The sequence below is a fragment of the Taudactylus pleione genome, unplaced genomic scaffold (assembly GCF_031769625.1).
Source record: "Taudactylus pleione unplaced genomic scaffold, aTauple2 ptg000556l, whole genome shotgun sequence".
In the NCBI taxonomy this organism is placed as follows: domain Eukaryota; kingdom Metazoa; phylum Chordata; class Amphibia; order Anura; family Myobatrachidae; genus Taudactylus; species Taudactylus pleione.
Window position 1 is genome coordinate 5289447 of NW_028284958.1, and position 17986 is coordinate 5307432.

Genomic DNA, 17986 nt, shown 5'->3' on the forward strand with positions numbered 1-17986 from the left:
CTCAGTGAATAAGTTAACTGAGCTTGCGGTCTCTAGGACCTGCCGGAGCTCAACAGATCAGCAGGAGGCCTGACCTTCAGCATGAGCTACTGTGCATGCACGCTATGTTCACACCTCTTTCCTCCCTTGTGTTCCTTATCAATGGACATACCTATGAGATTCCTGCAGATATACCAGCCCTGCAGAGCCCACAGTGTACCGCAAATACACTATATTACCACTGCTACATTCGAGGGGCATAGTTCTACTATGCTGGTGTTTTTACCATTCTGATGTCCAGAACACTACAAAGCCCAGCGATATCCTAATGCTCCAGGCTGCATCAATACTACTATTTGTACACCTGTTATTTCCTGTGTCTTATACTACTTGCTGTTCTACCTGGGTTAATTAACATAAGACCTAGTTAAGCTATACCACGTGTGAACTAACCATCCAGTGGCGTGTCCCTCCCCGTGATGTCACCTGGTGCAGGGAGGGTTGCTGTGTGCTCCCAGTGTAGCCGTGTGCAGAAAGGGATGTGGTCTCACGGACAGAGGGCATGTCCATGCGGGAAGAGGCATGGCCTCGCGGCCCGAACCCCTTAGTCCCGACTCCCGCGCTTTTTACTGGGAGGGCCACGGGGGTGCAGGAGGTGCGTACCGCTCTGTGTGCAGTGCCGGCTCCCTCACAGTGTCAGGAGCCGAGTGATGCACTTAATACTACAGTGCGACACCCAGCTCCAGTCACTGAGGGGGAATCTGCACCTTGGTGTCCTCCTCGGCAAGGTGACACCCGGGTGTGGCACAGAACCCCCACACCCACCCTGTGACGCCACTGCAACCATCACCAAACACCTGCATGCATCAGGATTTCCACCATCAGGATTCCGCTGCCGGGATTCTGACTGCTGGCATTATCAGTGCCGAAATCGCTTACCCAACCTGCTTCAAGTTAATAGGTTCTGGTCACCATAAACTGACACTTCCAACAGTCTTGCAAAGGAGAATCTTATTGATGGAGGTTTAATTAATTGTTAGACAAAGTAAAACATCTGCTACATTACAACAAATATTTTAAATCACCTATAGAAGTGGACCAAATCCTGGAGACACTCTATATCTACTCCTCTTACAGAATGAAATTAGAATACAGGACGTCTCTACCTTTGCCATAGTTTATCTAGAACAAAACTCCTGAAGCATTTTATTGCATAATAACGAGACCACATATAAAATAATATGGCATCTGCCAATATTTCCAACCAATACATTTGAATTTTGTCACAATTTTTATTATATTGTTTTATCTGGGTGGCATGACATGCCTCACAAAAAGTAAAAACATAACTACAGCTTCTGCTAAAATTTTTAGTCATTAAAAATGTCAGGTGCTGTGTACAGTGAAAATCTGGAGTCTTTGTTCAAACCTCTGCAAGGTGAATAGTGACACCTGTTAAGGAATATTCATCTGTCAAGAAGTACAATTTTCTTTGAATATGCGACCAGCCATTATATTCACTTTACAAATAAGCATTAAACTACAGGTGTATTGTACCCACTAGTACATTTCAAACCAATTTTCCACACAACACCAATTATGCTGTTGTCTAACCTTCCCGATTTTAAGAGTATAGAAGTTTTCTGACAAATTATATCATGTCTAGTGTACCAGAGAAGAAAATAAACTGTGGTGGGGAGTGTGAAAGCTGCAATTTTACTTTAAAGTAATCTTCCAGAGTGGTTTAAGCCACTGCAACTGTTAAACCATTAAAGAAACAAAAAAATAAAATAATCTAAAAAGAAAATACAGATGCCAATAGCTACACAGAGCAACTCACCGTGGGCTCTATTTAGAAAGATCAGAAATTGCGCAGTGACAGTTTTCATACAGCTTCACCTAATATCATTTAAAATTGTCCACTTTAGTTGGTATACATGAAGAGAAACCCCTCCTGCGAGTGCATCCGATAAGCTAGGTGCTTAGCGAAGCAGCTAACAGATGCCAAAGTGAAATGTGTGTGATAGATATAAGTGTATTACGTATGTGCCAGTGTCTTTCATGCCACTGCTCACATCACAGGCAACACGTTACTTTCCAAGGAGGATGGCCACCATTTCTTTGTCCTTCTGATAATTTAGGTTAATATACTGTATGTGCATATATTTATATATTTATTATGGAGCCTTGGCGCAGATAAAGTAGTTCTAAGGGAGGGAACTCACTACACAGTTAAGGGGCAGACACTAGATTTTTTTTTTTTTAAGGATTTTTCCAAAATTGGACATACCCTTTACCCTTTACCGTGAAACTAGACTAGATACTTTGGCTTCTGTACCCTTCCATAACAGGAAGTATAATGCAGAATGAATGGACCTAACTATGAATATGTGCCGACCAATCACATTCCTACATTGCATTTCAAATTTTTCCATAGCTAACATGTGGCTATTGTCTATGAATCATCATAAAGGGAAATTACACTTACTGTACTGTACACACCATATCTTTCTCCAGAATCATAGCACTAAATCATGTCAATATTAAGGCCAGAATGTACTAACCTTGCGGTGAACATCCCACCAGTCATCACACCGATACTAATCGCATATGTAATAATATATGCGATTAGTTTCGCAAAGGACAGGTCTTGCGATAAGAGTGAGGGGGTCTCCGCGTGTCTCTTCCCCCTCCTAGCCCTGGAAGCTTCCTGCTGGTGACCTCTGCAGGAAGTCCCGGGCTCCTCCTCCTCCTCCCTGCATCCGGAAGAAGAATAGGAGGAGAAGGAGGCGGGGGACCCAGGAGACGCACGGGCTGGTACATAGGAGGCTGAGGTGAGGGGGGGCCGGTGCTGGGCAACTGTGGGGCAGCAGGGCAGTGGGATCAGGATGCTGCTGTCCCTCCATAATACATCTGGGTGATTTAAAATATTTGCAGATATCCCTCCAAAATGGGTGTTTTTGGCAAACATGCTGCAAATATTTAATTATAAATGGGCCCCTATTAGTGAAAAAAAAGCAACTACTCATAAATTATTCCTTGTACCCAAAAGAATACACCTACCCATTCAATAGCGCTAACTATTCAATTAGTCTATTTTAAAAATGTGCATGTGTTCTTTTTACAGTTTTGATATAGTGCTCAAGAATCTTAAATTCCCTGACACTTATGCTGGGATCACAGGAGTGGCCAAATTACCACTCCAGGGGGTATATTTACTAAAGTGAGGGTTTTTAGAAGTGGAGCTGTTGCCCATAGCAAAAAATCAGATGCTACGGTAATCATTTACCTAGCACCTTCTAGAAGATAATAGCTAGAATCTGATTGGTTGCTATGGGCAAAATCTCCACTTCTAAAACTCTCACTTTAGTAAATATACCAGAGGGATCCTAGTTTCAGCATCCCATTTAAGTCGGAAAGAGCCCCAGCCTTCTAAGTGGGGCTGGTAGTGATGGAAGCAGAGGCCTCAGCGCTGCACTGGCTAGCCTGAGTTTTCACTATGGCATGTGGACCCCATGTTCATAATCTCCCTGTCCTAGTGAAAACCCCACCAGGCTGTCCAGCGGTGTGGCTGGTTGAGGATTAATAAAGGATGACTTGATGCTCATTTTATTCTAATCATTTATTTTTATTTTAAACTGGGCACGAGGGTCCGTTTTTTTATTAATGGTGGCAATTAGTATTGTGAAGTGATTTTAATAAAATGTTGCATTATTAGTTTTTGTTTGTTCTTCACATACTGTACTCAAACACCTTTACATTCTGAGCTACATTAAAACACTGAAAATTAAAGTACAGTATGGTTAATATCTAGTTGAAATGGTGAAACAGTGCAAAATGCACCTAATTGCCATTTATTGCAATACCACGTACAGCAGAAAACAGCAACTCATATTACACCAACAGGGCACTTTTTAAGATGCTTTTCATGGCTCCTTCCTCTTCTCATTCTGAATATGGCTTTTGGTCAGCCATTTGGTCATCAGACAGATTGTAGTAGATGTCTATCTGGAATATTCTATGGCATCATGCCTGCTGATGGACACAGAGCCTTGACACTTGCCTCACAAGTATGCAGAAGTTGTGTCACCAAGGAGGCCGCAGTGATCAAATCATTAAGTGTGACCAGGATGTTCCAAGATGCCAACTTGTTCTTAAGCAAGACCGTGCCAGATGGTGATGACTGATGTCTCATGTTCAAGTCCATATTTGAGGCTAAGATCTTGAACTGCATATTGAGCGCTGTTTATGGTGCCTAGCCTGAGATGTGAGAGGCAGATTCAGAGAAAGCCCGCTGAGATTATTATATTATAATTATATTTTATGTAAAAAGCAGCAATATACCATTCTGCACTGTTCATTGAGATTATCATATTACAAACTTTGTAAAATGATGTAAAACAGAAGGTCAAGTTGGTCCTGTCCAAATGAATTTACAATCTAAGACACTGATGGGATTCACATGGCTTCTGGGTTGCACACAGTCCAAGAAGCATTTACTTGCACCCTGCTAGTTGTTCCTGCTTTATGACTCATTGGATCTTTTTGATGAATTATGCCCAATCAAGCCTTCCCCTCAAACTGACTCTTATTAAATAAGTGAGTAGGGAGTCTGAGGGGTAATTTATGGAATGTGGGAGATCTGAGAAGAATGTTGAGGTAAGTTGGATGCTATAATGCATATGGGGTATTCTAAACATTGTGTGGAATTTAAGGGTTGTTTTGGGGTGAGCATAAGGTTTGAGTGGCATGGGTGGTGTATTTTATGGAGATGTGGTGCCTCTGTCTTTGATGATTAAAATGTACTTTTTAAATATTCACATAAATTAGGGTTAGTGTGTGGCCCACGTGTGCCATAAAGTGTATCAGGCTACCGATCAGTGATCTAAGAGGTGTGAAGAAAATGAATGCATAACCTAATGGCAGAACAATTATCACTACTGGCAGGAGCATTATCAGCCACCAATCGTATAGTAGCCATTGTTGACTGGTATATTTGTGCTGCTAGTAGTGTAGTATGAGATAAAGGTAGAAGAGTTAAACTGTATAATAAAATGTCATTCTTTTCCAACACATGGGAGTCGGGAGTTTTACCAGATAACAAGGGGATATATTCTACAATAATCCATTCTGATATAAAATCCCAGGTTGGAGCTCAAAATGAACTGAGCACTGATTGAGGAGGAAGATCTGTAAATCCACACTATAGTGAGTAGGTAGAAGATGGTGTAAGTTAGGAACAGATTGTGAAATCACTGTCATGGTAGCAATTGGTCCTGGTGGGATCACCAATGACTACACAAAAAAAGTAATGAACTTTGCTACAGGGACCCCATAGGATGCAGCTTCTAAGATTAGCGTAACTCTGCAGCAAAAGGCAGGAAGGTTGGGGTAGGCATAAACATAGAGAATATTTACTAAAATCCTGGCCTCATTTACTAGTTTCAGATGAAACCCAAGTATACATGTAATCTATACAAAGTCTAAAGGCCATATGACTTTACACATCCCCCAGGACAACAATTAATTCAGGGCTGAACTATTTTCCAACCCACAGCAGTTATGCCTGATCACCTAGAATGATAAATCGGTATTCCAATAATATGCAATCAAATGGTTTAGTATTATTGATGATGTGCTCATAATGTGAAGTGTTATACAGATGAGAACTGTTTTCTAATTCCCAGCTAACTCATCACCCTTCTATCTATTCCATCACTGTATACTCATGGCTGTATACATTTTTTAAAAAAATGTTCTCTTACAGGTAAGAAAATGATACCTTGAATAGTGACTTGCACCATAAATCAATATAAACAAAAATAGTGTGTCAGCTATTGACAGTTGTCACCCCAAGGAGTTGATTTATTTATTACCTCTATCACAGATAATGCTGGTCAAACGTATTGTGACAGACATTGACTTGTGATCCCAACAACCATGTACGAAATGGCTGATAACTTTAAGGCCTGAGATTAGCATATAGATTTATGACAGTGACATCTATTCGCTATTGACACCATAGGCAGAATGACTCTTCTGCAGATAAAATAGACAACAGTTATATCAATGGGTGACAACTTTTTATATGGAAAGGAACTATGTCAAAAGTACGATAAATTAACAATGGTGTATGATCCTGACAGGTTATCCCATAATCTATCATTTTCAAAGAGAGATCCCTTACATTTTATAAGAAATTGTGTAATTTATATGAAACTCTACTGTATATCGATCCCATCTGACAATGGATTATGAAGCACCTGACAGAGCTAAAATCTTCTAACAAAGACAAGATCCAGGCAATGATAAACTTTAAAAGGGAAGATGCAGGGAAGGATGGGTAATAGCTGTTGGTTATTTTTTGTTTTGATCTATTATTATTGACATTAAACAGTGAAAACTTGCTAAAATCTTTGTTAAATTCTTCTCCCAGCCAGGGCTTACTAAATGTGTATTTTATATAAAGTTTAGGCCTGCGGTGCAATAATGTATTTGCTCCAATGACTCTCTAGGAATGCTTTTTAGGTTAACCTGTGCCGCCTCTAGGCATTGTTCCTAAGGCACTGGTTCATGCCATCTGTGCCATCAGAAGGAGATGCGTTCAGAATGCCGACTGCTGGGATTCCGGCGGTCAGAATTCCGAAGCCAGAATCCCGACTGCCAGAATCCCAAACGTAAGTACTGGGGTTAGGGGCAGGATTAGGGCAAGGGGTTAGGGTCAGGCACTAGGGGGGGTTTGGGGCTGCAGGGGGGATAGGTTTTGGCTGCGGGGAGGGAGGGTTAGGTTTAGGCACTAGAGGGGGAACTTAGGTTTAGGCACTGGGGGGGTAGGGTTAGGGGTTAGGTTAGGCTTACTTACCTGGGGCGTCGACATTCTAACCTGGTCAGAATGCCGGCATCTGGAATCTGACCGCCGGGATCCCGAGCGTCGGCATCCCATACCTAACCCCATCAGAAGGGTTGGTCTTATACCATACTTTTTGTATGTTGTTAGCCTACCTGACCCTAATGGACTCAATCGTCATTGGACCTCATATAGAGCTGTATGTAAATACAAGTTACAGCCTTTTTTGGCTGCAGCTTGTTCTTGTTTCTTTTCCATATTTTTTCCATGGCAAGTTGCACTTACAACTCTGGGGTGGGGGTTGGAGGTAGTGTGTATATGCGGCAAAAGTACAATAAGAGTATGCAAAGCCAAAATGTGCCCTAGATGGCTCCCTAAAAGGCACAAATACACCTGCTTGGAGGGATATGACTTGAGGGTATTCAAACCCTGGTGCAAGTTGTGAACAGATGATGATGGAGCCTGCTAGCCGCTTCTACATCTCCGAACACGTCTAAGAAACATCCAGTTATGAAAACACAGTATAACAGCTGCACAGGAGATTTAATAGTAGGATTACAATGTACTGAACACTCATTTTTACCTTTGCACTTACAGTAGATGCAATTTCATCCAAGTCTGAATGAGGCCCATTCTGTTTTATTCCCTTACATTGCTCACTCTCTAAGCACATAGGGCGGGATGTACTAAGCATGAATAGGCAGCAAAAAATAAGAATGTCAAATTTTGGCCACATTTTCATATGTAGCCAGCTGGGGAATGCAATACATTCTGGAGCTTGGACTTGGTAGGTAACGCCATCTTTAGATGGTGTTACCCAATAGAATTCTATGTCCTTCTTATCGGGTTTCTTCTGAGAGGGATCTAAATGGACTCCTCCCAGTGTCCCCCGTGGTGGCCCACACCGTTCTACGCATGCGCAGAGGGACTTCTGGGTAATAAACCCTGAAGTCTCTCTAGCATCTACGTATTGCAAAGGTCGGCTCTTATTGGGAGAGCTGTCCTTTGCAACTTTAATCAAATTTCTAAGTACTGTACATAATTAATGCCGGTATGTACCCGATAAGTGGCAGGATGTACCTCATCGCGGATGCTATGCTTAGTACATTCGCCGCCAACATATTTCACAATATTCTTTATTTATCTGTTTAACTATATCTTCCTAACTGTAGATCTTTTCTCACTTTTTAACAGCTTTTCACTGTCTGATTCTCGCTTTAGTGTATCCTTTATATACTTACTGTACCCTGGTGTCTAAAATATGATTAAAATATATTAGCAAAGGTGAAATCACTATATACTGCTGTACTTTATTCTATATTACTCAATATAGGTAAAACAAGTATACATTTCAATACATTTCAATAAATTATCTTATATTACTCGATAAGATACAACAAATATAAACACATATATTATGTTTTATTTCTCAGTACAATATAATAAATAAATAAATAGTCCTAACTAGCTATCACAAATTTTTCGCTATTGTCACGTCTTTATGCACCCTCTGACAGCTCTTTCTTTGCTCTCTGTTGCCTCTGTATTATCTTTGCTTATAGGGATGTTCTCTCTTATTCAAAACATTTTCATTTCACCCTTTTCTCACCTGCTGAACCTTATTTTAATTTCTCTAAGGGGTATATTTACTAAAGTGAGAGTTTTTAGAAATTGAGATGTTGCCCATAGTACCCAATCAGATTCTACTTAACATTTAACTAGCACCTTCTAGAAAATAATAGCTATAAGCTAATTGGTTGCTATGGGCAACATGCCCACTTCTAAAAACTCTCACTTTAGAGACTATTGGTTTCAGAGACACCTTTATTCATCCAGAAACATTGTTACAGTAGACAGAAGTTACAAACACACAGTATAAACTGGAAACTTGTTAAAATCACCAGCCATGTAATAACATTGGACTGTTACCCTGTTTGAGGGCCACATAACCCCTTCCCTTGAACATTTGTTATGCATTGGTATAGTCCCAGGTAGAAACTAGACATATAATTAGCTAAAGAGGAACAAATAAATACTAGAGAGGACTATAGGCAACGTAAAGTGGTTTGGAGTCACAGTAAAAATACTGAATGGTAAAAGTTACCATAAATATGTAAACATAATTAGTGCAGTATGCCTTGATTTCAAGTTTGCCGTCTAATGATTAATGCTGGGCATACACTATGCAATTATCTGTCAGATATCTGTCCAATCTGGCTGGTTGGGATGAAAACCTGGTAATATATGGGAGCAGATGACAATCGACCATATGTATTAAACATTGGAAAACAATTGTTCAAATTGGTTAAATTCATTTGATTTAACCAGTTTGTCTGAACAACCATTTTTGTCTTGTTTCCCAGTGTTTGTGAGCAAATAGTTCATTGTCATTGGCTCCCATACATTACCAGATTTTCATTCCCAGATTGGACAGATATCTGACAGATAATTGTAGATTGTATGCCCAGCATAAGTACTGTGCATCTGCTGGTTATTGTCCTAGCTCTAACTAGTAGCACATATCTATATATTTATCAAAACATGAAGAACACAAATAGGCTATCAATCAATTATACATACAAATACAGACTTACTTGTAATAACAGATATTGGAACCAGTTCTCGTCCAATAGGTCTTTCCATGGAGTGCATCCTTCACTGAATATATAACAGGCTGCATACCTATACGAACACGAAGCACAATCGATATCAGTCTCTGTATATGCTGTATGTATCTCAATTTGTCTCCGATTAATTACATTTAATATTTAAAGCTATACACAAACAGTTGTATGCTATTTTTAGCATACATAATAAGTAACAAGAGGGGATATCTATAGCAAAGAGATGCATTAGTAACAAATAAATGCATGGAGCTAAGGGATATTGGTTTTGCTAAGTGGCAGTGTATTGAAAGTTTGAACTGGTAGATGATGTCGGTTTACTACTGACATCTTTACAATGTTTTACTAATATTTTTTATACGTCATTTTGTTACACCATTTAAAAACATTTCTATATTTTATACAGATAATTGGGGTATTGACGCCATGAATCTGTGGGAAAATGGGGGGCAAAGTAGGGAGGCATGATTTGTAGTTCCACAACAGCTGAAGAAACAAAGGTTACATAACGTGCATGCATAGCTTACTATTCTAGTTCCACTTCTAATGTCCAGTACTTAATATTCAGACTCTATAACCTCGTATATGTTGCTTAAACATAAAATAAAGTGCAAATCTCCTAAAAGATACTCAAGATATAATAAACTAGAAATCCAATCTGCTGCACAGTCAAGTAAATGAAAGATTCCTCATGAATCTCTTCTTCTAATAACATGGCTTTTTCTGAAATATTTGTTAGTTTTCTGCTAAAATGCTATTTCTCAAGGGAGTGTAACTTTTTACTCATATTCTACTAATATATATCACTAATAATAATAATAATAATAATACATATCACTACTAATTAGAATAATTAGACCCGATCATAAGCCTACAAATTTCAGTAAACACAAAATGTACTTTGTCTATTAGTCTAATTAATTGAAAGGAAGAACATTGTTTTTGCATTAAAAATAGGTCAGGACAGTGACGAGTTGTTTTTCTTTTGAGTCTCGTCAGGAAATATTGCCTCATATGTAATTTGTTTGTATGCTCATACCCCACTCAACAATTGCTTTTAATTAGTTAATTATTTTTTAATTGAAAGGGTAGGATAAACAAAAAGTGTATAAGGAGAATCCAACGAGTTAAACTGCAAATATTTGTCTTGTTTCAACCCTTAAATAACAGTTGCTGTTTTTTGTTTATTTTTTACTGAAGGAGACAGGAACTCCTGTTCCAGACCATTAGAACCATCTTGGTGGTGAACCTTCCTTGTATAATTTAAATGAATTCCACCGAAAATGAAATTTTAAAATTTGGGTGTAAATTAAGCATTAAAGTGACAAACTTATTGTATATTAAATTTCCAGATTCTCTATTGAGGCTTTGTGTGGTCAGTGAATTGTTAGGTAGTGCTTCACAAATCTACTGTCTCTGCAATTTGGTGCAGTTTAGGCTCCCAGCAGCTATTACAGTATAGAGCTCAGCGGGTTCTCTCTGCAATTTGACATCTCTCACCCCTTCTGAATATGGCATGGATAATAGATTCAAAGCAACATTAAGAGAGGGCAGAAAGTCAAATCCAAGTTTCAATTGAGCAGGGAGTCTGCTAGGCAACAACAGGCCTTCATTGTTACACAGCTCCTAGGAGTCTGAATAGATACCAGAGTTTCAGCTAGTTGTGGCGAGTAGAAGACTGGTATCACTATTCCAAAGCACTAGAATGAAGCTCATTTCCGCCTTCAAGGACAGAGACAACTCACCCCCGTGAAATAGAATGTGCCCCACAACTACCACTTGTACCCTAGTGGCCGTTAACAAGCAATGCTTTACCGCTGAGCTGCAGCTCCTCTGGAAAGCAAAAGTTAGAGCAAACAACATGTAACAGAAACATAAGAAACAAATACATAGCACAAGTGATCAAAGTTAATGTGGGAAGTGCTAGAAAAATTGCAGGAAAAATAGCCGCTAAATAATCTTTCAGCTCCCACTCCTTCTACTTGCCTTTAGGCTGGATACTGTACCTGAGATAAAACCTATCATACTAAGGATTCCAAAAAAAACAACTATATCTATTCTACTAACCATCTCTCACCCTCAAACTAGCCCCATACATATGATCAAGTCTACAGTATATGGCCTTCGTCTTGAACTATATACACCATCCGCATAGGAAATATTATGTTCCAATAGAGGCTTACCATAATTAAATTGACTGTTCACCTTTTCACAGTTTATGACATTGAAGCAGTAAGAAACATTTGCTTTCATTGCGCTAACTTCAAAGTAGAACCACTGGTGATGTTGGTCAGTATTTACATCCGCATTCATGATCAAGTCATATTCAAACCTGTGACAGATACAGATACAAGATATTAAGTTTAATTTAAAAGCAGAATCAATTTTCATAGTGATATGTCTTATTGCATCATTGTGGAGAAACCTGTAATATATTCAACATAGATGCAGGCTACAAGTTACTCTAATAGCTGATGTACCTGAATAAAATTCTTTATATTGCACTGTGCCAAATGATAGTGCTATAGAAAATATAGGACCTGAGAAGGGACCATACACTACACAGGTTATAGCTGTAGTGCTTTGCTTGCATTGTGTCTATTGGTGCTACATACAGTATATGGGGGACTTAGGCCCTGATTCAGACTTAGGGCCTATGGCAGGTGCAGAATGTTTATGGGTCCTGTCAGTGGTGTCATGAGGGGGTGCAGGCCGCACCCAGGTGTCAACCTCGCAAGGGGTGATACCAAATGCCGGCTCCCCTGAAGTGACAGTAGCCGAGTGCTACAGTGTGACATTCTCCTGCCGCACCCGGTTCCTGTCATAGAAGAGGAGCCGACAGTGCAGACTGTCCAGTTTACGGGGGAAGCCGATCATCTCCGGTGATGCTGGGCTGACCCCGGAGTGATGTAATTGGGATCCCCCAGGAGACCACACACCTTTATTTAGGTCACACCCTATTTCATCCAGGCATGCCTCTGGCACGTGGGGGATATCCAGAGTATGCACCGGGTATCACCAGACCTGGTGACGCCTCTGGGTCCAGTCACCGCCCAGGAATGCAAGCGCCTGATATTTTACTTCCTTGCATAAGTTCTAATGGTTACCATGCACTTCCGCTGGGCATTCCCGGGCATTGACCAGATGGTGGCCTTTGGCAGCAGGTGTGTCAAAAGATGCAGTTCCACTGATAACGGTGGCAGGTGCAATGTCGGATGGTGTGGCTGATAGATGCGTCTTTGTGCGCACATCGGCAGATTCACACTGCGGATTGTGGGCGTCTCAATAGGGTGCCCATCGGCCACTGCATTGCCATATTGACACAGTAAAATCTGCCATATAAGTTGCAGCTGCTACTTTACTGTGTCCACCTCTGAATTAGGCCCTTAAAGTATTGGTGTTTCCGATAACTTCTCAAGATTTTCCCTAGTGAAGGAAAATAGTAACTATAACTACATCAAACACACAAAAACAGGTATACTCAGACGAAGGAGACAATAATATATTGTCAATCTTTTGGTTGTGTTACTTGCACAAAGTTACTATAAGAGGAACTTCAGAAACATGTATATGTTTTGTGATATCTTATTTAGATAACACAAAAAGATATTTCAATGAATATGCTACCAGATGAAATCTCTTAAAATTTTATTAGACTAATAAAGCCAGATAAAGGAAAAGAGGCACAAAAAAAACAAAAAATTTACCATAACTAAGGTGAAAACTGCCTCCAGTCATGAAGAAGTTAAAAGTTAGCTTTGAGCAGGCTTACCGATATATGGCATTATCATTTCTATCTTTAGTTTATTTACTTACTCACGCACTTGTATGACTTTTCTGAGATTTCCAGATTCAAACTTGGAAAAGAACTTCAGACAGTTCATCTGTTCAGAACCTTCTGCAACACTGAAAAATTAACAGAACACTAATGTAGATAATCAATCCATTCACAGATCGCAGAGTACTCATTTTAGTTAGGCCTTCTAATAATATAATAATCTCCATTACTTCAATGATAACCAAAGAACAAACAGCATTCCTCCAACTTGAGCAAGCTCTCGGCTTTACCACTGCATATATACGGTAAGTCCTTCAATTCTTACCATCTCCAACCCTATTCTGCCCTGTATCTCACTCTGTGTCTCATCCTAACTCTTCAACCTCTCAGATTTCTTCCACAAACTTATTATTCATCTATTTCCATTAAGTTACTGTCCCTTCTATCTTTTCTCCGATAACTTCACAAGTAGGGCAAGATGTATCTAATCTTCTGCCATAGCAACCAGTCAGCCTTCAGCTATCATCTTGTACTTGATAATTGATAGCTAAAAGCTATGGGGAACTTTTACACTTGTCCTCTTTAGGAGGTTTGATACAACTCCCTAAACATCTTATCCTCTGGATACAACTAGTGTATCTAAATAGTATACAATACTCACCCAACCATCTATATAAAAAAATCAAAAATATGGAAATTTTATCCTTGAACACCCTTTTACTCACGCAGGAACTGATTCCGATATGTACACTATCCCAATGTTCACGCAGTTGAGCGATTATCGGCCATATGCGTATGCGCCTGACTCACATGCGTCAAGGTACATTACCGTAGTTGGTTGCAGGGACTAATCGTTTGCAAAGTGATTGACGGTTAGGGGTCATTTGTGGGTGCCAGTCATTTCAGGGCGTGTCATAGCCTGAGTCTGCGATCCCGTACACAGATATAGTGGTTCTGACATCTAAGTTCAGGCGGCCATTCCGAACGACAATAGTGCTCCTGAGATGGTCAATTATCAAATGATCTGGGACGGTGGCTGCGTATTTGTAATGCACTTGCTTGGATTTGCGATGGCCCCGATGGACGTCTCAATACATATGCCGGCATCTGCGACATTTGCATATATTTGCTACGTATGAGATTGCAGCTACGATTGCATTAGTGTACATCTCTGAAGCTGGCTGGATAAAACTAATGCGTATCTCATATGAATATATCGGACAGCCTTGAACAATACATTTATATAAAAAACTTGCAGTCTGCAACAAGTAATTGTCCACTAGTATTACTACAGGGGGGAGATCCCAACTCAGAAATGCCTATCACCAGAGCTGCCTGCATTGCCTACATATCTCCAACTAGCAGGACCAGCTTTGTACTTTTGTTCTTCCAGACTATATTTCTGCACAGCCCCAAACCTTCACCCTTTACCCCCTCACTACTGGTGTTCTCCAGGACAACAAGAAATAAGACATGCCGTGACTTCATATATGCTGTTTTAGGTCTATATGGTCTTTCCACATACAGTATCTAGCCCACTACTCACCCAATGTCACTATCTGTGTTGTGGATTAGTAGAATCCCATACAGTCATCCAAATTATAGTATGCACGATTTATTTTTGTAGTTTTGGCTACATTGCACTTTACCATCAAATTGTTTCTATTAATTTTTTTATCATCTCTGATATCTGCATTTCCGACAGCAGAAGCATGGTTTCTACGGGGGGCTCATAGGCTGTTGGGTTTACATTGCATTCAGGGCCTTGGCACCGGCAACTAACGCTGTTGCTAGCCCGTTGTAGTCTATGGGCTACAATTGCAGAATTTATTGGGAGCCTCCCCACCCACTCTTACATGCGTTATCGGGCGTTGGCTCATGCACAGCTGGTTGAAGCTCTTCTAGGTCCCGGTGACACAGTAATAATATATTCAAGCGAAAAAGAATTCCTTATTGCCGCGAGTTGCGGTGAAAAGGAATCCTTATTATCAGAGACATACAGTATATATTAAAAAATATGCCACTATAAAAGTTATTATTTGCATACACTCCTCTAATACATTATTCGTGTATAGGACAGGTACTAATATCACTTATGTATATAATTATCTATATAACTGGCACAGTCCCATCACATTCATCTTCCTACCACACAGGTAACTTTAAAGAGAGTAACGCACAACCAAGTACCCTCTATATTGGCAGCTTTTGGGACTATTTATACTTGGACATTTTAGTTTTCTAGTTAACCCTCCACCAAGAGATAAGTCACAAATCCAAATATTCTCCTTAGCTTTGATCCATTAATGTTACTTATGTCCACAGAGCACTATGTAAACACAAATATACATTATATTTAGCCAAAGTCAAACACATTATTTAGAACCTAGTTAGTACTTGGTATTACCTCGGGTTGTCCAGGTCAAACACAACTTGGTTAAGAAGATCACTGGGCTTCAAATACCGTTGGATATCTTGAAAGATTTTGTCCCTAGAAATGCAATATAAAGAATTGGTATTCCAGATACAATTGATGTCTCTTACAGTATGTGATTTACAGTGTATTTTGCAATTCCAGCAGCCAAAATATTACACACATGTGCCACTGGGATAATGGGACATTTACCAGACAAGTCACTATTATAAAATGTCTTTACTTATAAGATGTTAGTTATTATTAATTACATGAGAAGATTATAAGATAAAAATATGTCTGTTTAATAGGCATAACATTTCTAAAATATAAAGAATCACTAATACTAATATTTGTGCCACCGCCTTACATTTGTCTAAATGAATCAGGAATGAATATATTAATATATGTAGCATTTTTGAGTTGCCTTCTTTACCCTTTATAGGGCTATTAACCACCAATGAGATTCTGGGAGTTGTCTTCATATCTATAAATGACTCTGATCTCCAAGGAAGAATAAAAAAGTGACCTGCTTCCCAACCAGTTTATTGCGGTGATGGGTGCTGAAGCTGAGTTGGTATATACCCATTTACTTAGTGTAACAAATGCCAATTTGTATTGCACATGTCCAGTGAAAACAAAGTATACATCTAGGTCTGTATGCATATCTTATACTTAGAATTGCTAACAAATGAAGAGATGGAGCGGGGTAGGGAAGGGTTGTGCAAACGCAGTCCAAGTACATTAAGGGTATGTGTGCATAATTTTAAACTGAGAAAGACCAGCAGGGAGGGAGATATTTGCCTTTCATTAGTTGTAGCGCTGATGGTTGCCTGCTGGCCGGTGCTAATACACATGATGATTATGACGCTTGCCAGCAATAGCTAGATGCTTCTGATTGGCTGTTTGCAGAATGAGATCTGAAGATAAAAGTAAAAAGTTCTTTCGATTGGCAGAGGTTCATCCGCACAAAGAAATCTTAACCAGATGGATGGTTTATTAACCAACAAGAACAAAGCAGTACACACAAGGAACTGGTATGTGCAGAGTTAATGGTATATGTAGCAGGGATAAGCAGTGTGTTATAGATATTTATGTATAGAGAAAGCACAAAGTAGCTGCACATGAACATTAGTGCATTTGGTCCAGGGTTTGCACTAACATCAGTACGCCACCTTTGTCATTGGAGCCCGGGAACAGGAGGCAGTGTGCGGTGCGCTCTCCCATGCCAACGCTTTCTTCATTGATCATGGCTACATTATATGATTTATGTGCATATGAGTACATGTTTTGATAATTTTATTAATACACAAGAGGGACGATTATATAAATGTTCCAATTTTTTTCTTGCTCTAATGACCAGGTTGTGTGTATAACTGTGTCTGGGTAAACCTGACGCATGCTCCTGGTGCTGGTCTGGGTTCATTATAAGATGCCTGCAGATCAGTAGATGATGTAAAGCTGCTATTTTTAGTTGCGCAGTTTAGATATTCTTTTTATTCATCCAAATGTGAAAAGGAAGATCTGGATTAACAGCACTTCTGCTCTCTGGGCCATAAATACATAAGAAAACTAAACATATAACTCTCAATAGTGTTCATTTCATATAAAATAAAAATAATACTATATGGAATAATGCTCCCCTTACAGGAATGTATAAGCCTATTAGCAGTCACAGAGGAAGCCAATTGCCATACAAGTCCTTAGGCCAAGTATCTTTAAATAAATTGCAGGGTACTTTGGAGCTCATTCAGACCCACTAGCTAGATGCGTTCGCTCGCACCCAGCGTATGCAAATTTGGCTAAGTGATGGCACGGCAGGCGATCGCGCGGCAAGGCATAAGCACGCCCACTATGTCTTGGCATGCGATCGCTTTGTATATGCAGATGCCCACCAGCCTGTCTAAAGACGCCCACTAGCGTACTTCATCTCTAGGAAGTGTATGCAAGCATCAGTACATCGGGTACCATCGGAAGCGAACGCAGCAATTGACGTTGACTATACCCTACCGCAAGCACTGCGATCACTTCAGTATGAAATACAACCTGGTGACATGTACAATGATTCTGCCTCTTAATTATACATGGCTCTGGACCGGCGTTGAGACGCTCAGGCACACCTGTGTTCGCATGTCCACTCCCCCATTTCAAGCAGTCAGCCCCTGTCACCACCCACAAATGGCTTCTCCTGTCACTCACTCTGCTGGGCAGTCTATGCGCAGTGAGCGAACGCTTCCCGATCTCTCACACTGGTTCACGCACGCGAACTGAGATGCATATGCATGTGCAGAAAGCGACAATCGGCCAGATACCAGCGAACGCATCCTAGCGAGCGGGTCTTAATC

The 17986-nt window shown here is 40.0% G+C and overlaps 1 protein-coding gene across 1 annotated transcript in view; it reads right to left on the bottom strand.

Annotated features, from left to right (window-relative positions):
- Positions 1 to 17986, bottom strand: part of AGBL1 (AGBL carboxypeptidase 1) — a 676305-nt gene that overhangs the window by 461792 nt on the left and 196527 nt on the right. Inside the window, exons 12-15 of the mRNA XM_088452839.1 lie at positions 15636 to 15719; positions 13267 to 13356; positions 11634 to 11782; positions 9421 to 9508 (exon numbers count right to left, since the gene is read on the bottom strand). Coding sequence (XP_088308965.1) covers positions 9421 to 9508; positions 11634 to 11782; positions 13267 to 13356; positions 15636 to 15719 — 411 coding nt within the window. The remainder of the gene's footprint in view (positions 1 to 9420; positions 9509 to 11633; positions 11783 to 13266; positions 13357 to 15635; positions 15720 to 17986) is intronic.